This window comes from Nasonia vitripennis, chromosome 3 (assembly GCF_009193385.2).
Source record: "Nasonia vitripennis strain AsymCx chromosome 3, Nvit_psr_1.1, whole genome shotgun sequence".
Taxonomy (NCBI): domain Eukaryota; kingdom Metazoa; phylum Arthropoda; class Insecta; order Hymenoptera; family Pteromalidae; genus Nasonia; species Nasonia vitripennis.
Window position 1 is genome coordinate 6,507,971 of NC_045759.1, and position 27,952 is coordinate 6,535,922.

General features: G+C 40.2%; 1 protein-coding gene across 2 annotated transcripts in view; it reads right to left on the reverse strand.

Annotated features, from left to right (window-relative positions):
- Positions 1-363: 363 nt before the first annotated feature.
- The window catches only part of LOC100123309 (brain tumor protein), a 31,551-nt gene continuing 3,962 nt past the window's right edge, over positions 364-27,952 (reverse strand). For both annotated transcript variants that reach the window (XM_032598522.1, XM_016983960.3), the window contains exon 2: positions 364-27,761. In XM_032598522.1, the coding sequence (XP_032454413.1) occupies positions 25,043-27,742 (2,700 nt within the window). In that variant the 5' untranslated portion in view covers positions 27,743-27,761 and the 3' untranslated portion in view covers positions 364-25,042. The remainder of the gene's footprint in view (positions 27,762-27,952) is intronic.

The window sequence follows — 27,952 nt, forward strand, 5'->3', positions numbered from 1 at the left end:
GAGCTGGTGCATTGAGATATTTACGGGTGATGGTTTTTTTCACATACGCGGGTGTTTTCGGCGTTTAGCTGGAAACAAATTTTTCCCATGCGAATATTTTTTCCACGGGCAGTCGCAGTCTTCTGTGAAATTCGTGGAAATGGCAGGGTTGAAAAGTGAAAATGTTTAGTATTCATCGCGCGTGGGCCATTGTAAGGACACACGAAGGCTCGGTAAATAACGCGTTTCATTTGGACTATAATAGACGTTGATTTTCGTGTTCTCTATTCGAACAAAAAATTGTAATCGATTTCGAAATAGGAGAAAAATTGCATGGGAGGAAAGGACTGAGTGAAATGATGGTGAAATGTATGAACTCGGCAGTGAATTGAAGCAAACAAAATACTTTATTGTTAGATATTATAGTACAGTACGCGTAGCCCGTGACACATTAAAACAGACCATTTAGTACATATCCTAAATAAATAGCCCTCTTGATATCGCACTTCGTACACAATAACCGTAACCTTGATATGGCAATCGCAAAACTTCACTTACATACGTGTGTGTGTGTGTGTGTGTCTGTGTCTGTGTCTGTGTGTGTACAAATCTGTAATCATACACCTTCATCCAAAAAATCGTCGCATCGCTGTAACGGATCCGCAATAACGTCGAAAATCCGTCGTATAACATCTTTGATTATGCGCAAGTAACAGGGTGAGCTTTCGTCTCCGATCATCGTTCGTTGCTGATGCATACACCGCGGGGGGTAACAGGTGGTCGAGGGAAATTCGCGCAACATCGAGGGTCAGTTGTTTCACTGTTCTCATGGGATATTCGGGAGGCAAACACATCTCCGTCGTCGAGTCGCGTGTATGTTGTGGAATAAAAAATATCCGCGACAAGCGCGCGAAGGAGCGAAAAGGGCCTTTTTTTCATATACTTTCCATCGTCGTCGCAATAGAAAAAGAGGAACGCGATAGACGATGGCTAGAGTTTCGGCCTGTTTCGCTCGATCGCCTGGCTATCCATCGGGAAAAGTGTAGTGTGTCGTACATTGGCCCTCGAGCGACGATTTCGAAATCATCATCGTATGGCACAACCTACGATATATTGTGTCTATGCACGTATTGCGTGTATATAGCTACAAATATAAGTCACAGGCCAACATTTCGTAGTACAACACAGCACAATCATTGTCGTTAATCATTAATTGTTTTTTTTTGCCAATTTTTCTCTCACTTACTGTTCTGCGATTTGCGCGCCTCTCAATATATTGTACAGATCGCGAGATAGGGTTTGATTTTTATTCATTTTGTCCACATTTTATAATTATATACGGTATCCAAGTTTTATTTATAATATATGTAATATTAAAATTGACCAGATATATTCTATTGACTAGGCACACTTAGTTCATTAACAAGAAAAAAATTGTCTTTTTCTCCCCTTCCTCTTTCTCACTGATATATTTATAATAAATGCATACGTAATATTACTCGCTCGCTCACCTATGACTTTCTTGCATTGAGATATTCCTCGTATCGTTATCCGCGAGTGTATCATCATTTTTCCCTTCGAATTCGGATAAGAAATGGGCGCCGACGCCCGATACGATGAGGCTATTTATTACAGAATTACACAAAATGCAACGACGAAAATTTGCTTTTTTTATTCATCGTCATAATAATTCGCTCGTCACGCACATCCCGACAAAACACACGCTTATACATCGTCACACAATCGCGTAACGTTTTCTACACAGTAATTATATCTTCAATATAGTAAATATTCGTCCCCTTATTATCTTACGTAATATGTATTATGGAAAAATAGAAACTTCTGACAATAAAAAACCAAACAAACGACCTTACAACCGACGATTGGGAGCTGCGGCTGCGTTATCTTTTTTTTTCTCATCTCCTCGGCTTTTCCATACACACCTTTGACGTGTATGGAAAAAAGAGAGCTTAATATAACAACGGAGAGAAATACGGTATCATTACACATCGATACCCTATTTTTTTTTTGTTTTGCTCCAACCGTTTCGTCCACCCTTTTTATTTTAATCGCGACGCGAAAGTTTGATTCACATATCGCGAGACGTTTTAATGGTTATCTCGCGACTGTCTCGGACGAGGAAAAATTTTACTGGAAAAAGTGTATACAAGAGTATAACAGTTTTTTGTTTTTTGCAGAGTGTTCAAGCAGACGTTTTAGTATTTTTTTTATCGTATAGTTTAGCGCGAAATGTCGTACTTTTAACTTTTGCAACGAACGAACGCCTGCGTACAAAGCTGAAAATATAAAACTAAACTCGGTTAGCTAGTCGACGCTATCGTGAAGAGCGAGAGATAAAGATAGCGAAGATTTCCATCCCTCATCAAATAACAGCCGACGCAACAGCTCTCTGTCTCTCTCGTTCGCGAGTAATCCGATAGTCACGCTGATAACCCCCTCTGATTTTGATTGGATTTCGTTAGATCGGCGCTTCTGAAAATGAAATTGGAAAATAAAGGGAAAAAAGTGCTATACTAGCTAAATCCTCGCGTTCGTTCGTTATTTTCGATCTTAATAAACTCCAGCCTGATGCTGCACACTACTACACGATCTATACTTGCCTGTATACGTTTACGGTCTGGTTTAGAGTCTATAATTCAACGTACAAATATAATAGAAAAATATAATCGGTAGAAGAATATAGAGATAGAATAGAGTTAGAATTAATTTTTTTTTTTTGTTCGCTCGAAAAATCGTCTGTCTCCTTTTCGCACTTTATTTTACATCGCGGCTCCTCTCGTCACGTACCTACGTATATATAATACATAATATACCCCATACATATGTCATGATATAACGACTACACGTACACAGAAGTGAACTCGAGAGTAACACGGTGTATTATAGAAAAATCAACTCTTTTTTCGCGCAAGCCGTCCTACAAGTGTTGCAGATACGTAATGTTATGTATACTTTACACACTCGCGATCCCTCGTAAAAAAACGCGTAACAGTTCGACCGCGAAAAGGTGCGCGTTCGTTTACTTTATTTTATTTTATTTTATCTTTTTTTTTCTTTAGAGCCGTTTTTCCCTACTTTATACGTACACGTCGACTCGGTATATATTTAATAAAGCATAATCCCTGACGAACTACTACTTCTATATGTATACGTTTATACTTACACGACGACGTCCTATTATCTTGTGCTGAGAATCATAACAGTTTTAGTTTTTTTTTCTTCTTCATTTTCTTCTCTACTTTCGACGCCCACGCCTCTCTATCTCCCACTTAAAAAAGTTTATCTTATCAGAATAATATTGTAACCTTTTTTTCTCTCTTTAATTAAATTGGAACACGAGCCAACCTGCTGCAGAGGAGACAACAATGTCGAGATCAGGATGTGTCAATAATAAATACTCTAATACCTTACGTGTGTGTGTGTGTGTGGGTGTAAGTGTGTATTTGGGTGTGCGTAGCTATATGCGATATATATCATATACTGAGGGAAAAGTAGCCTCTACACGACTACAGAGCCGGTGCGAAAAAGTGGAATTATATATTGATGAAAATTGGTTTGCTAAAAGCTCAGGAGATCGAGTAACTGTTATCCTTATTCCAATAATACGTCGTTATTTATTCCTCAAAGTAGGCAAGGCGCGATATAATCCCAACTCTTCAACGAGAAGCAGATTCCTGCGTGCAACATCGTAAAGTACAATAATAATAATAATAATAATAATAATATTATAAATACAAAGTGAACGATCGTTTTTATGGATATCTCAAGAGTCATAGCGAGTGTGGTATATATTATGTGTGTGCGCGTATGTACACACACGCGAGAAAGGTCGACAAGTATTTTAATTTCGCACATTTGGTTTTTTTTTCAGTGTATAGAATATTTCTCAACAAGTTCGCGAGCGAGGAAAAACCTGGAAGCGATCGCAGCGCCATCAGGTTTTTCGAGCTCGCGAGAACGCGCGTTAGTTTATTATTATTTTTTGTATATAGAAATCACACGAGCAACGCGTGCGTCGATGTGTAGAAGAAAGAGTCAGTCTTAGAGGGTTGTGTGTATACGTGTGGATGTTATATCGCTATACGGAAGGGACAGAGCCGTGGTATCGCTTGTATAAAGTATGGACTTATTCTGAAGCTGCATTTAAGAGTTCTTCGATCTGATTCTTGTCGTAAAGTATATACCCGCGGTTCTTTCATCCCTTCGTCATTGGCATAGGGTATATATAGTTATAAATTTTGGTCTCGTGAACAACACCGGAAAATTTCAACAACACGTAGTAATAGAGTAGTCTACATTGGAAACAACAACTTTTGGTATACGTAGCAGATTATTTATAAAGGATCATAATAGAGAGATAGGTGGATGAGATGTGCGAGATTATCGAAGTATTCGAGGAAGTAGTAGGTATCGTCATGAGACAATTAACCACGATCGAACCGAAAAAAGAACTTCATTCCAAATATACGTTTACGCTGCCGTCATTATTAGATAAAATTCAATTCTTCTCGAAAGGCCGTACACAGCGTCATTGTAAAAATCTAAAAATCCGTGGACTCGCGAGAAGAACAGTTAATAGACTATAATATTAGGTACGATATCATATGGATGATACAATACACACATCGTCGATGAAACGGAAGAGGAAAGAGGGACGCCTCTCGAGCATGGGCGCGAGCGAGCGCGTGTGCGTGTGTACATCGTTATGGGGAATGCGTGCGTTTGTAAAGCTACTATGCTATACTGCGAAGCGAAATTTCCGAGTTTATTCAATGTGGAGAAAATAATTTCCCGAAATTCGTCGGTTAATCGAAAACAAACATTATTCCATTAGCGTTATAACTCGGTCGGTTGTAGAAATTACTGCCTTATTTCCACACCATCCGCGTACTCTACTGAATAAACAATAATTAATTGTTGTATGCACCTCTCATTACAAGTCCGAATACACCAGCGAGATAGAATATCGAAAATCCGTGCTACTATGTGCATGTATAGCTATATTAATTATAGAAGAACAAAAACGATCGAGAACGTGCGGAATCTCGATCGCGTGCATGTGCATCAGTGTGTTGAGAGAACTCCATATAAATCTCGGGATCATCTTTAATTCCTAAAAACGTCCTATATCACCAGAGGGTTTTAAACTTTCAACGTTCCTTTAGTCGCGATTATATTATCACCTCTCCATCTTTAAACTCTCGAACAATCGTTAAACTATTCATCTTATTCTCTTTTCTTCTTCTCAACGTCTTATTTCAATTATCGTCGCAAAATGTATAATATACGTGGCATAAAATACGCGGTGGATATTCGCTACACGATAAAATGCGCGCGGTGAGAGCTGCAGAGGGGCTATTTTTTATTCTCCGAGAGCTTTCTATATATGCGATTACTTTTTGGTTTATTAGTTTTAATATACTTTGTCACTACTCTACGACCACTATTGCTAAGCTACACACGTCGTCGTCCGCGGCACGCTTGAAACGATCGCCGCCTAAGTTCTACCGATGATGACGCAAAATTGATCAAATCAATATCTTCAGAATGGAAACGAAAATTTTTTCCTTCGTCTCGTCCATCGTTATGCCTTGGACGAGCGCTGATTATGTGTGTATGTGTGTGTGTGTGTGTCTATTATATATGCATGTGCTTGTAACGTGTACAATACGTCGAGTCACCGCTCGAAATCATCGTAAGTTAACGATGATATCGAGCGAGGATCGATATGTACGTTAATACGCGTGATGTACAACAATCGATTAGCATATGGGTATAATGGCGATAATAGATGACGAGAGCTTTAAAAACTACAAACACACGCATAACTTATTTTTATACATCTTTATGCGACTTAGAGGCTAAATTATGCAATATAATGTCACTTTGAGATATATGATACGAGCTACTACTGTACCCTACTAGTATATAAGAAAATTTTTAACTTGGCTTACAAGCTTAATAATACGTGTTCAATGGTTACCTCTTAAGCTTTATGTATCGTAAGCGTGTATACGAAAAATATGATGCTTATAGCTGATGTTAATAGTAATACGATAAATCGATAATAGTTTACAGCGACATTTACGTTACATGACTACTCTACTATATGCCGTATGTATTATGAGATATTATGGCGATAGAAAAAATAAAATTATTATACCAAGGGCCGCAACCGTTGTCTCATTTTTTATTTATTCTTTTAAAATCATCAACATCGCGCCCTATCGATAACAAATCAGCCGAAAACTTCTTACTCGCTATATAATACGCCTCAAAACCACGATTTTTCTTCCTTTTATTCATCCCCCTTAACCCCTAAAAAACACTTACAAGCTGAGAAACGTATATACCGTATGCCTAAGTACGTGCAAAGCTCGACGGAACAATTTTTTTTTCTTCATCAGCGGTATATAATACGCGCCACTACATACTTCAACAAGTTTTGAGCTTTGAGTATATATTTTATATTTTGTATCGTATAAGTCTTGAGCGGCGATTTTGTTCTGAATAAACTTGCGTTCTTTTTTTTTCCTTTGTCAATTATTCTCCCATACAAAAAAGATTGCTGCAGAGGCGACGACGACGCCGATAACTGTATCGTCGTCATGTGTATAATATAATTGTTGATATTTAGAATGTTGGTTTTTAGTGCAGCTGTGCAAGCTTGCGAGCGACAGTTGAGGAGGGATTTAGTTGTCAAGCGACGATCACACACACGATCAAGCTCTCGAGAATACAATATTATATGTATATATGCTGAGTGATTTCGGTCTATCGAATTTATTAAAAAAAAAGAAAAAATAAATAAATGTATCAGAGTTTCGATAATATTTACCAATTACCAGCCAACGTGTCGTGTGCGTGTATGTGTGTATGTGTGTGAATGAATCGAATGTATATGAGTAGCGAAAATTCAAAATTCAAAAGCGACACGGAATTTATTCACTCCGAACGAGAGGGACGCGGCACACGGCTGTGACAACAAGTCGCTTTTTTCGAGGCTCGACGTTTATCGATCGATTGATAGCGAGCCGATAAGCCGAGCTTTCGCGGCCTTTATGATGGCTGAATCCCAAAGCTCGCGCGAGCTTTCTTAGCTGTCGATGTATTATATTGCGCGAATGATGTATACTTTGGGGTGTAATATTGTATATTTTATTGACTTGTTGTATCGCGATTCTGTGTAACGGCTCTTACAAGGGGAATAATGGAAAAATTGATTATGTAATTATAGAAGAATACTTACAAAAAACGCAATAAGTAAGTTTACAACGGTTCGCTCCATTATATATCTTCTCGAGAACAAAAACTGTTTCAAAGCGAGAAAATAAGCAAAGTGCGATTACTTGCTTCTACCAAGCAAACTGTACTACGTTTTACGCAAAAATTATAAGGTGTACACTACGCAATTCAATCGTCTATCGGTTTTACAAAGCAAACGTATACACGAGGTATAATATGCATGGCACAAAGCAAAAGGTATATAAAAAATACTAATTTTTCTACGTGAGCAAGCGACTAGATAAAGGGGTATATGACAGAAAAGTAAAAATCGTATCCGAGTATCGTGTGATTTTTTTGTTTGAAATACTTTTATTGTTTAAAAAATGTCTTCACAATATTTAAAATATTTAACACATATTTAAAACATTTTGCAATGATTTTTCGTATAATGCTTACTTTTTTTCCTCTTTCGTTACTTTTTTTTACTCCTCCTCCTTTTTTTACCATCTGTGTATAGAAGCTTAAAGTAAAGAGTCTAACATCGTGTAAATCAATTGTAATATATATTGTTTAATCTTTGTACGTGTTTCAGTAGAAATAGTTGAGATTGGTAAGACTGTTCAATATTGAAAATACACTTTTTCTTTTATACAACTGACACATCATATTAATATAATAATTATTATTGGAAGTGGTGGTAATTGGTAAATTTTATTATTCCGTTTTTTTGTTTTCAATCCTTTTTCTCCGTCGTTAATCGTACTCGTTATATATATTTATTAATATTAATTAATCGTATAATACGCGAAACAACATTAGCCTTTGAATAATTCGTTACTCGCTACAAGTAGAAAAAATCTCCTCAACTCACTCCCGCACACACTCTCTTTCATATTCTCACGCCTCATCGTGTGTGTGCCTCGTCTTTCTTTCATCAATATGGTGTATATCGTGTTATCTGTGTGTGCGATGGCCATCAAAGCTACAATATATATAAAATCGAAATCGTCCGAGGGCAAAGTCTCTCTTTTTTTCCTTCTCTCCTTCTTCATATCCGTCGATGAACTTTCAACGCCTCAACCGCGCATCGACCCGAGTAAACAAGTGCAATTTTATCATCGAATATGCCTTCGATCAATAACGATCAGAGCTTGTTGCTTATGTTCTTCTTCTACACTCGACATTTTTTAAAAATCGCTCGTTCATAACAAACTACCTCTTTTTATCTCGCGCGACGAAAACTCGATCTCTCGGTTGTTCTTGTTTTTTTTTTATTTCGCGACGCGCTTCGGTTTTCAAAATTTTATTTTTCGTCCATACAATATCTCCCTCTCCCTAATCTGCGGCGAACAAGCGGAAAAAAGTGTCGTAAAAAATAAGATTTGCATCGAACAACAATTAACGCGTCGAAAGTCGCGCGCGACTCAACAAAACCATTTTTTCCTCAAACCTCTTTAACTTTTCATTTTTTTTACAGCTTTTCTCGGCTTCAAGTTCGTTTAAATACGGACACTGATAGATTAGCAGTTTATCTTTGCATTACTTTTTTTTAATCATTAGAATAATATGCGGATTAAATCGTCAGCAGGTGTTTATATAATTATTACGGTTTTGGTGTTCAGTTACAGTTCTCTTCAATTTTTTTTTCACTTATACTCGTTTTTTTTATATTTCTTTAAACTCGTCGATTCGAAGAAAAAAGCCTACCTACAAAGACGACATTAACGGATTACGTGCAATAAGTCGTTTAATAACATTGTTACAGCGTTATTATCGTTATGCAATTTGTTACAAATTCTCACATACACACAGTCTCGCGCACAACATACTCGTTAAACGTTAAGTAGACCATAGCTCGACACGGATTAGCTCCTCCATCAAGTATATTATCGTCGTTTATTGTTTATAATAATTATTGGTAAGTGGGATAATCGTATTTTCACATATAGCTTAAACAGTGTCATGTATCGTCTTGGGCATCAATCTGTCTATCTCCCGATCCTACTCTCCTATATAACCGAGTGACTATATTATAGGAGTTTTTGCTTTTTTCGATTTTACAATAAAGTAAAGGGAAAACGAGGGCAACGACTGTTGGTCGGTTCGATCGTGTTTTGATTTCTCGCATCGACGACAAGCCTCTAAATTATCAAAATAAACATCGTTAGATCGAGTAAATTTTCTTTTTTTTTCATAAAGTAAAAAAGATAGTCTTTCTTACCTTCTCATTATTATTTTTTTTTCTTTTTAGAATTGTATTTTATGTATAAACGTTGCTGTTATAACAGTGTTTTAATATTTAAGAAAAATAAGCTTTCGTCAAGCTATCGTTAATACGAAGAAAAATACTTTTGAAGGCGATTACACTTTTCAACTTTCTATTTATTATATAAATATTCATTATCATTATCATTATTATTATTATTATTATTATTATTTTAATAGTCTTATAAGAAAAATATTACTTTATTACACAGCTTGTATTCAGTAGTCGCAACGCTGCTGCTGTCTGTCTGTCCTACGTCGTTCTCTGCACATCTATTTTTATTTTTTTTTTTCCTCTCGTGGATAATAATAAATTTATACGCTGAATCAAGGGTTATAATATCTCGTGTGTGAAGAAAAAGGCGTCTCCGCGTGTCGACTAGAGAATAATCATTTTGTTTCTTAAAAATTTTAAGAAACATCGTTTTTTTTTTTTTTTTGTTCATAATAATTAAATACGTACAATAATAACGTTATTAGCATTTTCGTTGATTGTATTGTTCGACTTACAAAATATTTAACTAATTTTAAATCTCTTCTCATAAGATATCTGAAAGAATTTGATTGTATCTTCAAAAAGGATATTATTATTTTATACAAACAATTAATATCGGTGCGAAACAACAGCGCGCGATTTCACAAACCGCGGCTCTCCCCGTGTGTCTATCGTCCTCGAGTTTATTATTTATGCGATAATATTCATGCTTTGAGAAACAAGTGAATATATTTGTATAATAGTTATCGTCGTCTTCTCGAACATCATTAACATCGTCAAAAAAAGCTATATAAAAAAACTTTACGATATCGACTCCTCGACTACATCGCCTCTAGTCTACGTGTATCGTCGCCGATAACGACGCCATTGTGTACACGTATACGATTCGACCAACAGTCGCTCTGGTGTGTTAGGGCTCTGAATTACGACTTCTTTCTCTGCGCACTACGGCTTATTAAACTATATAACGCCTGAGATGCAATATAAGCAACGAAAGATATAATAATCGAGCGAATAATTTTCCTCCCCTTTTATACGTGGATTACTCTATACTTTCTCTCAGTCATGGGTTGGGTATTTTTTTTTTCATCTACGAACTTATCGCTTAGTTTTTTAACCATTGTGCTCGTCCTTTTTGTACGCGTAATCTCGGTATATACCTCTCCCCAATGAATATGTCTCTGTGTGCAGAGTGTTTTTTATGAGATGATGCTTCTGTGTTTGTGTGTGTGTGTCCTAAGTTTTCCATGACGTTACAACTGTAACAATATAAAGGGCATTTCTTCATCTGCAGTAGCTGACTTCTAAATTTTTTTGTTCACCTCGTCAATAAGCCCGCAACAACTAATCTCCTTTTTATTTTACTTTTGCTCGGCGGACGCGATCGTCGGCCCTAATCTGCGTGAGAGTAGAAAACGATTGCAGTGATCACAGTCCGTTTCATTTAAAACATTTTTGTTCGTCTGTTTCTCTTTTTAAAATACTCGCAGCATGTCTGATTTATGTGTGTGTTATAGTGTTCGTGTGATCGATGCATGATTTGTGCGTATGCGCATTTGATTTATTCGAACGATATCGACATGATAACGCGAAATCGGTATGGCGATCGGTATTACAAGTAAATCGCGTCCTTACTCAATCATCAACACTCGCGTGTGTGTGCCAACGAAATGCACTCGGACACTCTCAATTTTTTTAAGTGAACTTATACATAGAAAACTCAGTGCTCGTGTGTGTAAGAAAGATAAAATATATGTCGAAAGTTTCATATACAATCGAAACGAGATCGTTTCAGTTAAAAAAATTCAGAGCTCTCTCTCTTCATCTTCGGCGATTGTCACGTACACAATACCTATACACATACACAACAAAACAACAAGCGTTTGCGTCTACACGTTATATTCGTTATGTAAAAAGGAAGAAAATATAGATTTCGAACTTTTATCATTTTTTTTTCGCGCGTGTAATAACAGCGATCGCTTCGATTCGAATTATCATCGCTCGATATACGTGTCCCATCGTAAAATTAAACACTCCGCATTTCTTCTCGTGACGATGAAAATGGAGGGAAAAGGCTATAGTTTGGAATGTCCCAATCGCGAAATGTCGTTATTCCGGCATCATCGGTCCGATATTCTCGGCGTTGACTTGGTTTTTCAAGACACCGTAGCTCGTTTCGCTCGGTGGGCCCGAACAAAGGGGGCCTCTCTTCCGCCTCCCTGTAGTAAACGCGCCGCTACAAACACGCGCTTCCTCGTGTATACACGGAACTTTTTCCTTCTTCTTCTTCTTCTCCGAGCGTTTTCTTCCGCGCGCAAAAAGTCAATGCATATATACGCCGAAGTCGCGGATATATAATATCCCGCGCGGAAACGACGAGCGATTTCCCGTGTCGAGAGGTGCGAATTCGCACGACCGTGCGTCCCTCATTTCACGGACTGTGCCGCGCCAAGAGAGAATGATCGGCTCGTTTTGTCTTCGGAGGATGACTTTGTCCCTGTGTCTGTGTGTCTGTGTGTGAGTGGGAAGGTATATGTTTAGGTGTACAGAGGGTGGGGGGGGGGGATGTTAGAATCGCTTGTTAATTGACTTGCTCATCGTCGTGCGATATTGTTTTATTATTGTTATACGACAGATCGGTTGAAAAACGACCTATGTTATAGGCTACGCGAAGCGAAAAACTATAGCTACATACGCCACGATCCTGAAAGACATGAATGCAGAGTGCGCAAAAGAAAGATCCCGGATTTTTATACATAATATTATGTACTTTCCCACCCAGAACGTGCTCAGCTCGATTTTTCTGTGCTTTTTTGTTTTTAAGTTTTCTCAAAAGGAGGGTTTTAGTCGCGGCTGTCGTCTGGCTGAGAATTCAAAAGTATATAGCAAAGTCTCGATTTGGTCCACGGAATAACGGTTGCTACAGCTCATATTACAGATACTAAACGCACCATCTATGCAAAAAGCAAGCTGGGATACAATGATTCGATTTTAATAAAAGATTGTATATAGTATTGTATACAATAAGCGAGACGACAACCGCACGCAGTGTGTTTTTGTGCTCTTACGTCGATTTTCGGTTTTCAGCTTAGTAAAAAGAGACGTTCCTCTCATTCAACTTTTCGAATCCCGATCGAAAAATGTTTCGAGGTTTATCATCAAGTTTTTTATTAGTTTTATCGGTGTGATGTTCCCTAGAGTAATTGACATGAAGATATATGTATATTTACTTTAATATATAGTTGCGTTTGTGTGGGTGTGTGTACAACTTCTGCTTTTTTTGTGCCTAAACGCTGTACTTTCCGTCCGTCCTGTTTCACGTGCATCAAAATACTTTCGTTTTATAGGTTGCAAAAAAAAAAAAAATTATCAGAGTCGATCACCACCGCGTCGCAGCTTCTCTTCGTCGTAGATTCTGATGGTCGAAGCCGACGACGCAAGTCTGTAAAATGTTGATCGTGTACAGTATCGTTAGTGACTGGAATTATGACCAAAGAAAAGAATAAGGGTGATGTATATGTTTTAAAAAATGTTTATTGTTCTCCACACAGTGTCTCGTTTACAAAAATAAAACTCATATACGAGTCGCACAGTCAGCGCAAAAAAAAGGCGAGATGCGAGATCGTCACAATTCTTTCTCTCTATCTATCGACGGTATATGTGTTAAGTACAAAATCAAGAACTAATATATTGTTTTGTATAGCAAGTGTGTACCGAAAAGCAGACGGAACAAAAAAAGGTAAAGGAAAAAAGAAAAACAACAGACTCGACGTCGTTGGGCTTCGACCAATCAATCGTTCCCACGATCTTCTTGCCGTCGGCATTTTTCTTTTCCTCGTCGATTCAATTCGCTTTTTCTCCCGCGCAATTAGCCTCACCTCTTCTATCTTTCTCTCGTCTCTTTCGTTCCGTCGCGCGAAATTCTGCTCTCGCGCATATCGTGTACACGCGTCGTGGCATCGTCTGTGTGTTAATCTGTGTGTTCTCGTAGTGTTTTCGGTACACGCGGTAAATCTATAAACCTACAAATAGTTTTTTTTCTGTTCCCAGGTTTGTGTTTCATTTTTTTTTCATCTCGCTTTCCCACTTTTGCTCTGCGTCTCTTCGTCGCACCTTTTTTTGGTTAATTCTTCGTTTATGTTGAAAATTTAAAAAAATACATATCTCAATCCGACCTTCCTGTGCGCGCACTTTTTGTGGATTTTTTTTGTAGACTTTTTTTTAAATTTTTTTTTATTCTTTTCTTTTAATTATTCTTAATTCACACGCACCTCCCGTTTCTCACACTTAAATGCAAAACTCGCTCAAACAACGCGCCTTATTTATTCTGTCTTACTTCATTTTTTATTTTTGTTCGATTTAAATCCGCTTGCGGCAAAATTTTTTTTTCTGCGTCAACTTCCTTAATCTTATCAAGTAATAATGTCTTATTATATGTACCTCGCGTACACATCACGCAATAATAGTAGTTAATAATAGGTAATAATAATAATAATAAACGCTATCAATAATAATAAATATTTAAATACATGTATACAAAGTTAGCAATTATAGATATGAGTTTAGGTTTGACGGAACGAATCACGACAATGCTTAAGTGGTATTAAAAAATAAATTATTTAAATGTAACTTTTCGCGTTTCTGCAGTGCGTCTATTCTCTCGCGCCTTTTTCAATCAAATTCATTTTTTTTCCTTCCTTACACGCTCCTACATCATTTCCACTCCCTCTCATTTCAATGAAAAATAGAGTTCGCAATAATGGTAATAATAATGTCGATAATGATAATAGCAATGACAATAATAATGATAATAATAATAATAAATAGTTATAATATAGTGACTTTGGCGATAAAATTTGCAATCTTCGTAGGATTCATATGACGCAACTCGACCGTAAACAATAATTGTCGACCCTTACTTGTCTTTGTTCGTAATGACAAAAATTAATGGAATAATAATAATATAAATATACGTTAATAATTAATAGCAATAATAATAATAATAGTATATCGATAACTTAGAATATAATGAATGGTTACGATGATATATTCGAATATATCACTTTACCGTTTACGCCTACTGACTATCATAATTATTAAGTAATAATTAGTTTGTTTTATTTTTTATATGTTTTTTTTTCTTGTTAGTTTTAAATATATCATTTATGTGTATCCTGTCGTACACAATACAAAGTAGCAAAGGTTTTCTCAAGAGGCCATGACTAGACATTCAATCGTTATATATAATAATATGTATTGTATATAAGTATACACTTAAAATTTAATAACAAGATGGCGGGCGGCACCACGAAATGGCCGACGAAAAAACACTCGACGTTTTTAACCTCAGGCTACTGTGTTTTTCTTACTTTCAGTAAAAGTACGTGTAATACATCTGCTGCTTAATTTTTCCCGGAATTATTCTGTTTCAACTTCTTCTCTCGTCACTAAGCCTTAATCAACAATTTTCCAACATTTCCCGCATAAAAACGTTGCTTGACTTTCAATGTATATAGATCCTGTGTGTACGTGTAGAAAAGAAAAAGGACGATCGTCTAGGTATAAAAAAATGAGGGAAAAAAAGACGATAACGCAACGCGCCCTCGGATCACGAACGTACGAGCGAAAAACTTTCTACGTTCTACAGAGTTCACTATGTAAGTATTTGGTTGCTTTTTTTATCTTTAATTAACACCCAATTTATTACGTGACTGTACAGTTATAGTGAATTTGTTTTCCCGTCTCTCGTTATCAATACGTTCACGCGATTCCCGCCGTACTCACATTACCGTTCGTAGGTGTATATAATAAATATTACATAGTCGGAGCGACGAAAAAACTAACGATCGACGCCCCCCATTTTTTTTATCGTCTTATCACTCATAATTGTATTTTTTTTCTGTCAACAGCGAGCAGCCACTACACAAGGGTATTACATAATGTTTGCGTGTATTTTTTTTTGTTGTATTATATTGTCGTCTCGTTATGTTTTCTCTCTTTTTTTTCAAAATTCCTCCTACTATAATATTATATATCGTTAAAATACATCAAGCGACGAGAAACACAGCTTCCTTCCGTTAAAACAGAAATTTTTTGTGCAACAACATGTGTGTGATATACAATAATGTTCAATAACGGCATCCGCGCGACCCCTTAAGGGGCGATCGCGTGAAAAACAGCGAAAAAAGGAATATTACTTCCCCACCCTTCATTAAAGTTTTTTTTTTCTTAAATTTCATCGTTTCTTTTTTTTTTAAGGTTTTCGGTAGTCGCATCCATGGACGGACCGCTTCTCGTATCCCCGCATCCGTTCATCTGAGAAAAATAACGCACATCTAGCGCTCGCGAAAATTGTCCCACGATCCCCGAGAGTCCCCTTTTTTGCCCCCAAGGACATCAGGCTCGATTTGATCGCTCGACGTTTCTCTTTCGCGCCGCTTCTCTATCTCTTCGGAAGCTTTGCTCTCTCTACCTTCTTTTGCCCTGACTTAAATGACTACGACTGTACCATCGCGTTTGATTGACGGGTTGTGGAAGGCGTTCACCGTTCCAGTGGTTTATTTTTTTCTCTCTCTTCTCCTCAGCTATTCTTATAGTTTGATTTGTCAGTCTTACCGGAAACAAAGTGTTCAAAGCATGCACGATTAAGTGCTTGTGTTTTTTGCGTTTCTTAAACGTCGATGCTTTAAATGTTTATTTTTTTATTCATTAGCTCCTAAGAGCACAACAACTGTTCAATTCGTTTTAAACTTTTTGTCACACGATCGCTCGAGATAGTCTCTCGAGTGGAAGATCGATTTCAATTCGACGTATCGTGTTATTACTTATTTTTTTTTTAAGTTGTTTAATCGGACGCTCGTTAACGGCAAAATCCTCCTGACCGCTCGGATTTTTTTCTCGAATAACGGCGCCGTCTGTCGTGGTCTCGATTGGGTTTTCAAATTCAAATTTCCCGGCGTTTTACGCGACCGTCTTCATGCTGCTCTTTCATTTTTTAATCGTTGCGTCAACCCGGTTGAATTTTTTTTTTATTTTTTATTCATTTCTCGAATCGTCGATCCGGTATTTCAATCATTTCAACGTCAGAGACGTTATAGTCCCCTACTCCTCAGTGTAATATTTCATTTACTTATACGCTTACGTGACTATTAGAAAATAACGAAAACGATTATTCGCACTACAAGCGAAGAGGTTTCTCTGTTTTTTGTTCATTTTTTTTACTTCTGTTAATCTCCTTAATACTTAATAAGATCCTTAACACCTTAGAGTCGATCGCCTTAAACCTTAACCACTGAATTTTTTGGCGTCTCTTATTCGCGCCCAATGTTTTTTAATACGTTAACTAGGCATGCAACAATACAATGTACGAAGTGTTTATTAATATTGATATAATAATTAAAAATAGTAATCAACTATGCAAATCCTCCCTTCAACTCATCTCTCTCTTTCGTTTTTTTTTCTTTCCACGTCTCGCAATTCGTTTCTCACAATATATAAGTATAACATTATTTGGGCCCGGGAAGAATAGTGTGCATCATTTTTTTTCTCTCTTTCTCGACCGCGAACTCGACTGTCATCGTTCGCAGTCGCACGTAGATTTGATCTCCGAACGGAAAAAGGAGAGCGCTCGTAAATAGCGGAGAGAAAAAAACGCTGGCTCACATTGTTCTTTTTTTTTATCTTTTGGCGCGCATTTTGCGAACGTACAAAAATATATGTGTCATCTATCCGAACGCTACATCCTAAAAACTTGTTTTTTTTTTGGTTTGTCATTTTCAACTTTTAATAACCAGTTATAATAATCAAACGCCGAGCGTTGTTTTTTTCTCTCCTTTCCCGCAAGCCTTTTGTTTTTTTTTTCATCAGCGTCATATCAGCGCTTATCAAACTTAAGAACTACACGCGTTAAACTTACAGCTGATCGTCGTGTGTAATATGTGTGTGTGTACATTAATTACGTGAGTGCGCCTTGGATGATACAACGATTTTCCCGCACGACTAGCATATTCGTATCACGACTTGGTTTCTTTAACCCCCTGTCAAAATAATAACCGCTATATCTCCTCTTTAACAGAGCCGTCTCCCCCGTATAATAATATACGTATATCCGACCTCCATCCGATCTCGAGAGAATATTTTTTTTTTCAATTTTTTGCTCGCATCGATGAAATTCGCTTTCTTCGTCCCCGCAAGCTTTAACAATTGTGTGATATGTGAAACGTGAAAAGCCTTTCGAATTCCGTTCGATGCGACGATATGCTCTCGTGTATGCGGATTGACGTCCGAGTGTTTTTGTCTTTTTTTTATTTTTACTTTTTGGCTGCGTCGAGAACTTTTCAGTCTCCGAACGACTCGACGTTCGATCGGGAAACTCAGAAGCTCTCGAGCTTAACGCGCGCGAAATTCGATGAGGATTTCCGGCTTCGCGGCTGACGTTTTTCTCCCTTGAGTTCAGTCTTATATGCGCGTCTTTTTTTTCATTGTTCCGTGATATGTGAAAGTAAAACAGCTTTTTTTGTCTCCGTGTAACGAAACTCGTGAAATCAAGGGCGAAATCGAAAATAGTCTTTCTCTTCCAACCCCCGTAACAATGGCAATGGTGCGAGGACATCCTCGTTCGAATTTCGCGCGCTTTTCGAAAGATACAATGATTCTTCGAGCAGAAATTCGTAGACGCCAGCGATTCTTTTTTTTATTATAAAAATTATAGTTATCACGGTTTCGCGTTTTTTCCTCTTTCTTCTATAACCTTTCGCATCGTTAATTAAAATATTCCTTTTATCATTCCGTCGCAACAACGTACGCGATAAACAATTTTTTGGATTGGAGAACATTTTTTTTCGTCCACAACGGGAGCGCCTTGGAATTTCTGCTAGAACGTGCGAACTTATGTATAATTATGTGAATAGTCGCGAAGATCTGCGCGTATCAATAATCATAAAGGGAGGCGGTTGAGACTCTTACTCTCTCTCGTTCTCTTGAAGAATATATGTATATGTACGACGCACAGTATATTATTATTTATAGTTTAAAAATTCGCTTGAGTATCGTTAGTTATCAATAATTATTTGTTTACGCTTACATAGAAAAAACACAGCTACTCGTCGATCACTATATAGAACCTGGAATGTGTATAGACGCACGTTTTACCTTTTTTTTTTGTTTTGCTTTCGCTAATAAGGCGAAGAAGGTTTCTCTTAGTTGAGTTGCTCTCGTCTCTCTTGTGCTGAGCGAAGAGTATTTTTTTTTCTCATTCTCTCGCAAAACACGGCGCCTCGATCGAATCGTCGTTATTATAACACCTTATTGTTAAAATAGCGCCGGGATCTCGAAGCCAACGCACACAATCTGCTACTGTGGAATGTATTACTTAACCTTTGGTTTTTTTTGGACCCTTCGATTGCAGCTTATTCTTTACAATAGAGAAAAATTGATTCTTTTTTTTTTAGATTCTCGAAGAGTCCGCGCCACTTTGGCAGAGAGATCCCCGGCACTTCCTTTTAGAACTTCGTCGTTACTCTTTCATTACCTTTTTTTTTGTTCATTTTCGTAAGCCATAGGAACTCAAAGGGCAGATGTATAGTATAGGGATGGTCGAGGATGTCTGACATATACAGAGAAGAAAAGGCGGACACTTGTGGGAAATGTACAAGCAAGCAGGTAAAAACTAAAAATAATAATAATAATAATAATAAAGGCAGAGAAAAATAAAATAAAACACACAGTCGGTAGAGTAATGTGAACTGAAAATATTATTAAAAAGCATTTTACAACAAAAAAATAACTAAAAAACAAACAAAAATACGCTTTACATTTAAATTAAGAACAATTGGGTTGTATCATTTAAGATAATAACATAACAAACCATACAAAAGAGAGACAGTAGTGTTTCGCGTTCATTTTCCCTTTGTCGTGTCGCGTTAGCAATCGGTGTTTTATCCATCATAATAATAATCGACGTAATATATGTCTCCGAAGGAGTATCTTATACTTTCACACCTTTTGCATTTCGACTATTATTATTACGTGCTCGCTTAGCTCTCCCTCTCAACTATACGTTCGGATCTCGGACAGCTTCCCTCCGAAACTCGCTCGCAACATGTAACTCACGCTTGCAACATTCAACTCGGAAAATGCGTACACATGTAAAAAAAAAATAAAGGAAAAGACGGCGTATAGCGGCGAAGATGTAGCGCCGAAAACCGGAAGCTGTTTCGAGGGTGCGGCGCCGCGAGAAACGGAGGAAAGAAGAGTAAAAAAAATATATATTCATTTATACATCTGTAATTCACCTTCGGCAAGAGTGGAATGGATCGTTGTGAAAAAGAAAAATCGCTCTCGAACTGTTCCTCGTTTTCAACGCCCGCTTTCTTTACTCTTTACTTTCGCCTCTTGCTACGCGACACCGGAAAATCCGTCGTACATTCGATTGATCGGTCGGTGTGTATGTGTGTGTGTGTCTTCGTACACGACGCGTGTGTGATATAGTGTCCTTAATGAATAAAAAATACAATTTTTTTCCTGCCTTATCGTGTATCCGCGAACTGCGCGCGTGGCTTTAACTGTTCAACGATAATCGTAAACTTGTACACCGCTCGCAGCTCATTGTTTTGTCGGACGATTTAATTGTGCATCCGCGCTTTTCTTCTATACGGCGTTTATCGCATCTTCCGCTTCGTTCAACTTTTTAGTTTCGTGATTTTTTTTACAAAGTCGTGTAAATGTGTTGAGGTGTGATGAGCGCATTTAATCAATATTTAATAGTAGTAATAAAAAAGAGGAGACGTTCGGTATAGTTAAAGTAGTAGTAGTAGTTATAGTAAATCAGTTCGGCGAAACTTATTTGAGCTATCTATCACTGTTACACAGAATGAAACTATAAGAGGGGGTAGTAGAGATAGAAGTTCCGATCGTCTATTATGTATGCACATCGCGTCGTAACTTCTGCTATAATATGTATTACTCTTAAGTTGAATCGAGGGGAAATCGTCGACGGGAAAGAAGCCAGCAATAGTCGCGCAGGATCTTTCGCTATAACGATTCATCGCAGTATATAATAATAATAACCTTTTGATTTTCGTCAGCTGAGTCAAGCGGGGAACGTATGCCTCACGAGCTTTAGCCGCAAATCTATCTTCTATTACTTTCAATGCCTCGCCGGATCGAAGACGCGAATATCGTCATTACACGACTAATACATATCATATACGCATTATAAAAAAACAAGAGTTAAAAATTAACTAGTGCACGGTGTCAAGGTAAGTACATGGCTGCGCGCGCGTTTGGCAAGTAAATAGAGTTATACGCCGGGGCCTAGGTTTTCAGGGGACGCTAGAGTCTGTCACTTGCACCGGCACATCAAAAGCAAATATTTGAACGTTTCTCTGTGTTTGTATGCGTCCGAAACAAGCGCCACTGTTCAACGCAATGCAATTTAGCTGGATTTTCGAAAACTTTTTTTCTCAATTCTATACATGTAACAAAGTTTTGATGTGACATTGCTCGATTTTAGAAGTTAGCCTCCTCTGAAAAGAGCCTCTTTGTACGGACAGACGTAAAAGCGATTGTTTCTTCCAGCAGTCCAAGCTGGAACTGTCGAAAGTTTCATCCCCTATACTCTCTGTACAGACAGTGTTTTCGCGCGTCGATCGGGCGAGTCGACAAAAGTCAGACAACGGCGAAATCCCGTGAATTCCTCTTCGCTAAGAATAAAAAAAAAAAAAAAAACAGAACGAACAGATCCTCGCTGAATCGCCGCTTCTTTCACGCGGTAAGGCAGTGAAGCTTCTTTTTTTTTACTTTGTTCATTCTCTCTGGTGGGAGGTATACAAGAAAAAACGAAAGAAAACTGTATTTGTAACGGTTGATAAATGACGCGAAAGTAGTTATCCATAAGTAGTTTGATAATTGAATATGAGATAATTAATATTATAGTATAATTGGGAGGAGACACGGCGCTCGATACGGAAAAAAAAAGGAAACACATGCACGAAGTCGACACGCGGGATTTGAGCCCGGCAAAAATGACGCGCGACCCATCCAACAATATAGTTATAATAATTAATGTAATAATTGTATAATAATAGTCGTTAAAAAAACTAAGAGAAGGAATCTTACGTTTGTGTAATTAATACTTATATATGCGCGAACACGCTCGATCATGTATACGTGTGTTCTGAGGGGTGTCTATCCGAGAATTTCGATCGACTGATGGACCGTTTTTCGCACCTGCGCTCGCTTTGGAAAACAAAATTGTCGAGAAACATGAACGGAAAAGAGAAAACTAAAAAATAAACACAAAATGGAACAAAGAGAGGAAAAACCTAGTTAACAGACAAAATAATAAAGAGGTGTAAGGAGTCGATGACAACTCGCTTACGTGTGAGAGATTTACAATTCGTTACTACTATATACTTGACTACGAGACTACTAGAAGTTATTTTTTAAAAATGGTTCAAATAATCATACAAAAAAATAATAATAACTAGTGAAAAACACAACGGATGTGGAGGAAGAGGATCGCACACAGAATGAGCTACGTCGATCTCGCAGTGTTGAGGAAAAAAATAATCACGCGATTCGAACGATCGCCTCTTTTTCTTCTCTTTAAGTGTCACGTTTTTATAATCAATAAAAAATAATAATGGTGACGAAAGCACGACGTTCGCAAACTCGCACGATCGTTATTCTCTTTCTCTTTTATTTTTTCGTTATAACACTAAGCAATAATATTAATAATTAATATCAATAATAAAAAAAAACTTACGAAAGAAACAAGAGAGTCTGGAGGGTTTAGAAAACGTCGAACGAGCGCGTAATACTGGGGGGTTCAACATCCTTTCCTACTTCCTATCTCATCCGCCTTTGATGATTTGTTCGAAAGAGAACGAGTCTTCTGTTCTTTTTCATCGAAAATTCAAAGTTGTGTCGGAGCCGCTTATTATCGATTCGTTCGTTCATACGCGAGCGTGTACTAATGGCTAACTAATAGCGGTAATCTTTGATTTAACTTTTTGCCACACTTCGGCGAAGGGCTTTTCAAATATGATTGTCACCAAGCGCTAGAAGTGAAATTCCACGTTTGCTCCTTGTTTATACATCTATTATAAAACTCGTTTAAAAATTGTTCGAGATTCGCGCGAGCGCGCTATAAAAAACAAGAAGTATTTAATTTATGTATCTAACTTAAACGCTTGTCACGCTGAGAATTTGTTTCACAACTTACACAACAATTTTTGTACAAATGGGAGATAAACAAGGGACTCTCTAGTCGATAACTGGGCGACTCTCGCGCACGAACAGTACAAAATATATATATATATAGTTCATAGAGGGGATGAAGAAAAAAAACAATTAATAACCACGCATCTAGTCGGTCGTGTTACGTAAAAAAATCTAGTTGAGCAATAAAAATTACGACAGAGCAGCGGTTTCGAGTAGATACATTGTAAATGCGGCATATGCACATTTCGCGTTTCTAACGCGGATACATCCCCGTGTGTCGAGTTCAAGGAGAGACCATTAACGTTTTCCTTCGATTAGCTAAATAGGCGCTGCAGTAAAAAAACGTAAAGGAAAAACACATTCGCATAATAACGACATAACGCGAATAGATTTTCACACATGCTTGCACACATCTCTTTCTCGGTTTTACGCTCGTAAATTGGCGATCGTCGATTATGACTAAGTAATAGAAGTACAGGCTAACTAATAACTATTAAATGCGAACGTACGCAAAAAGCACTACCTACGTCGTACAATAAAAAATAGTAATAATAATAAAAATATAATAATGTAATAATGTAAGAAATAATAATATTAATAATAAAAATAATGATAATAGCTGTGGTGCGAATGATCGTAATTACAAGGGCTCGATAATTAACGATTGTTACAAATGCAAAGTATGTGCAATTAAGAGCCACGTGTACGGAGAAAAAACTTCTTTTGCCATTTTTCCGCGTCTCGTCATTCAAGTCAATACCATGTCAACACCGCGTCACTTCGGTCTTATTTTTGTTTTTCTCTTATCTGCTATCTGCACACCGAGGAGATACGCGAAAACTTTCGTGGCCCGAGATTATCGGGAATTCTTCGACGAGGCAAGAGAATTGGAAAATAATTATAAAAAAAAATATCAACAAAATCGCCACCTAAACAACGCACTATAATAATAGAGTAATTACCTCTTTCACTCGCTCTCGCTCTCATCGTTTCATTTAGAATCAAAAATCACGCATCGTTTTTACGCTCTTTTTTATCATTTGTCTTTTTTTCACCTTATAAATCGATGCCTTTCGACAATCGAACGCGCCTCGAGTATACAGTCAAGTTGTCAACAGAACGTAGAAAAAATAAAACGTACAAAGTATATAAAAAAACACACATAGGAAAAAAGAGAGATTACACTTAATAAGGAGAGATTCCGAAAGGATGAATTTTCTCTTCAGTTTGGATGTGGGCGAAACAATGACTATAATATGAAGGACGAAGAAGGAATTGGGGAATTCATGAAGTGGGGCAATAGATGGGGGAAAAGGGAAAAAGGGGGAAAAGTGACTAGCGGCGGCGAGCTCTACAACTAAACAACAACAACAGTATTTTCAGTTTATAACAACATTAACAAGTAAGTTTTGTCGCGCGTCTGTTCCATCTTCATCTCTTCACATCTCTTATCTCTTTTTCTGTCCCTTTCCAATTCTCGCATTAATAAGATAGGTCTAATCATCGATCCTCGTTTCTTAGTTTACTCACGTAACTCTCTTTCTCTCTTTCTCTCTCTTTCTTTTTCGGAACGAAAAAACGAAAGTCAATACAAATTTTTACTTCCGTCAAATTCTCGGGTATCTCGAATCGTCTTTCGCTCTCCGCCTTTTCAATGAACTCGATATATCAAATATACGTATGTCACTTGGTGAGTTCGTCCTGCTCTCTCGTATCGATTCTAACTCCTTTCTCTCTCTATCCCTCGAGCGCTCAAATATTTATACTCAAAAAAACCATGTGTCTACAAAGAATAACAACGCGCGCAGCTCGTGCGGTCCACGGTGACCATCCCCCGAGGAATCACTTGCATCGATCATGAATGAGAATGTCCGTGACTTATCTGGTCGGGGAAGGGGCCGGGACTCTGTCTCGCGCACACTTCAAATGAGAGAGAGAGAGAAAGTCGTCTTTCCCTTTTCTAAATACACTTATGTAATAGTACACAAAACGAAAAACCAAGGAGAGAGAAAGAGTGAGAGAGTATAAGAAAAGGCATACACAAGAAGAAAAACAAAAAGGGGGCCGAAGTATGCGTGTAGTGCTGCTTCTCTCTGGAGCAGAGAAACGAGAGGACACCGTTTTTGTTATCATACAAACACACTTTTCTGCTGCTGCTGCGCAGGTCTGTCTGTCTCTCTATAACAGTCCTCAGTCCCTCTTGGTCAGCACTGCTGCTGCTGCTGTAGCGACGGCTGCCGAAGACGACGGCGAGGACGACGAGAAGGTCGTCGACGAGGCGGTCCTGGCGGCGTAGAAGAGGGCGCGTCATCGCTGTCGCTGGACGCGGCTCTATATGCCGATCGGCGGCACTTGCACGTAGCGGTAGATGTAGAGCCGGTAATCCTTGCTCGCGAGCACGACGCTGCCGTCGTCCATGAGGGCGACGTCGAAGCACTGGGCGTGCTTGACCTTGGACTCGAGGGCCGAGACGAGCTGACCGTCCTGCGTGAAGATCGTCAGGTTGAAGTTGTTGTGGTTGTCGGCGATGAGGATCTCGCCGGCGGCGTTGATGCCAACGCCGATGGGGTAGTTGGTGATGCCTTCGCCACCGATCTGGCGCAGGTAACTGCCCTCGTAGTTGAAGACTTTGACGCAGTGGGCGCGATTGTCGCTAATGAAGATCTCCTGCTTGTCGTTGACCACCACTCCGTTGGGGAACTCGAGGTGCTTGGAGCAGCCGAACTTCTGGAGCACGTTGCCGGCTTGGTCGAAGATTATGACCCTCATGACTTTGCACTCGACCACGACGATACGGCCCTTGCTGTCGACGGTGACACCGCGCGGGTGCTGCAGGATGTTGGCGCCGAACTTGCGCACGAACTGACCGTACTGATTGTAGATCTGAATCTGGTGTGTAGGTGATCGCTCGGTCACGATGATGTCGCCCGAGGTGCGCACCACCGCCACTCGGTTGGGATAGAGCAGCTGGCCGTCGCGCTTGCCGCACTCGCCGAACTGGAACTTGAATCGGCCTTCCTTGTCGAAGATCTGGATGCGGTGGTTGTTGGTGTCGGCGACGATGATGTCGTTCTGCGCGTTAACAGCGACGCCCGAGGGCTCCGTGAACTGTCCCTCCATTACGCCGAACTCGCCGAACTTGCAATGGTAGATCATCTTCTGGCGCTTTATCTGCGACTTGAGCGGGAATATGGCCGCGGTGGGCATGAGTTTGGAGGTGAGGTCGAGCACGGCATCGCCAGGCGCCGACTGGGCCGCGGCAACAACGGCGGCGGGCATAGGGAAGTGGTCTCCCGCGTTCACGCTGACCGGGTAGGGGTCCGAACCACCGTTGCTCCACTTCTCGTAAGGATTGTTCATGCCGTTGAGATTGAGGTCGCTGATGGTGCTAGAGAAGGGCCCGAGGCTGTTGGCCGAGGAGAAGCGCTTGCTGATGACGCTGCCGTTGCTCTCGAAGGGCGAGGGCGAGGTACTCTGACAGTTGGAGCCGGAGGAGATGAGGCCGTTGCTGTAGGGCCTGTCGAGGAGCAGTCCGCCGAGGGAGCCGGCACTGCCGGGTCCGCTGCTGGCGTTGCTGCTGTTGCCGGCGCTGCCGTTGTTGGTGCCGCCGTTGGCGCTGTTGAGAGCGGTGGGCCGGGCGATGGGCGGCTGCTTGCTCGGGCCAGTGCTATTGTTCTCGCTGTTTGTGCGCACGTAGCCGAAGGTGTTCCTCACGCCGACCTGTATCGCTTGGTAGTTGCTGACGAACTCGAGGTCTGCCGCCTGGTTGGCGATGTCGGGCGAGTAGTTGAGCATCAGCTGGAGCTTTGAGTCCAGAAGCTTCTTGACCATAAGGACCTCGGTGACGGTCGTGTACTTGGTGAGCCTCTCGACGAACTCGCAGGTCTGCGAGATCTTATCGGCCATCTCGTTGGCCTTCTGCGTGACGACGCCGAGCGAGATCTGCTTGGCCGAGAATATGGACTCGAGCTCCTTGAGCAGCTCCTGCTTGCGCTCCTCGAGCATCGAGCGGTAGAACTGGAAGGTGTCGTTGATCTCGTTCTGGGCCTTGTGGTACTGGACCTGGAGCCTGGCGGCGCCGTGGTCGGCGGCCTTGACCGCTGCTCGGATCTCGGAGGCCTTGGCGCGGCACTCCTGGACGGCGCGCGAGACCGCCTCGAGCTGCTGGGGCCCGACCTCGGAGATGTGGGCGCAGTCGTGGAGCGGGCTCGGGTGGTCGGCTACGGTGCACTCCTTGCAGCAGGGCACGCTGCAGCTGCGACAGTAGTACTTGAGCAGCTCGGTCTTGTGGCGCAGGCAGAAGAGCGCCTTATCGCCGGTGGCGCCGCCATTGATGATGAGCGCGTTAGCGGCCAGGCTCTGGACGACGCTGTTGACGGCCGTCGCCTGGCTGACGTTGTTGCTCATCTGCTTGTTGGGCGCGTCGCTGGTGCCGTTGAGGACGTTGTTACTCGACTCGACGGAGTTGTTGGACTGGCCGAGCTTGGAGTCGCCGCCGAGGTTGAGCACTCGGTGGCCCTCGAAGCAGTGCATGAACTGGTGGGCCATGACGCAGTTGGGGCAGAGGAAGTTGGCGCAGTCGAAACAGCGGGCTACGGCGTCGGACTCGGTCGACTTGCAGCCGGTGCAGCGCACGCCTCCGTTGACGGTGGTCTGCTGGTGCTGCTGGTGCTGCAGGAGCGAGGAGCAGTTGTTAGCCTGCTGCTGTTGCTGTTGCTGCTGCTGCTGCTGCTGCTGGCTTGTGGCGGTGAGTGTGGTGTTGTTGTTGGTCGAGGATGAGGAGCTCGAGTTGGTGGCGGTGGTCGAGCCGCTGGAGACGCTGCTGCCCCCGGCGCCGAGACGACAGCGCGGACAAGGCGCGTCGCCGGGCTTGGCTAGGGGTGCGTCCAGGCACAGGTCGCAGCTGTCGACGTCGCAGATGGCCGAGTCGCTCGCCGGCGGCGAGCTGCCGCTCACTGTCAACGGCGAGAGCGAGGCCAGGGAACCGAGGGAATTCGCGCGCGATTCCAGCGATGGTGTCGGTGAGGCCATCTTCAGTCAACCGGCATACCTGCAACACAGAGGATAACAAACGTTCCATTAGTACAAAATAATACTGCGAGTGTAAATTTAGACAGTATGCTATCGTCTACGGGTATTTTCGACCCGTCGTAATTGCGCAGCTAACGAGCGCGGGCGGATAAAAATATCAACACGCGATCATTAGAGAGAGAGAGAGATCGAATTAAGTCTTCCTTCGGG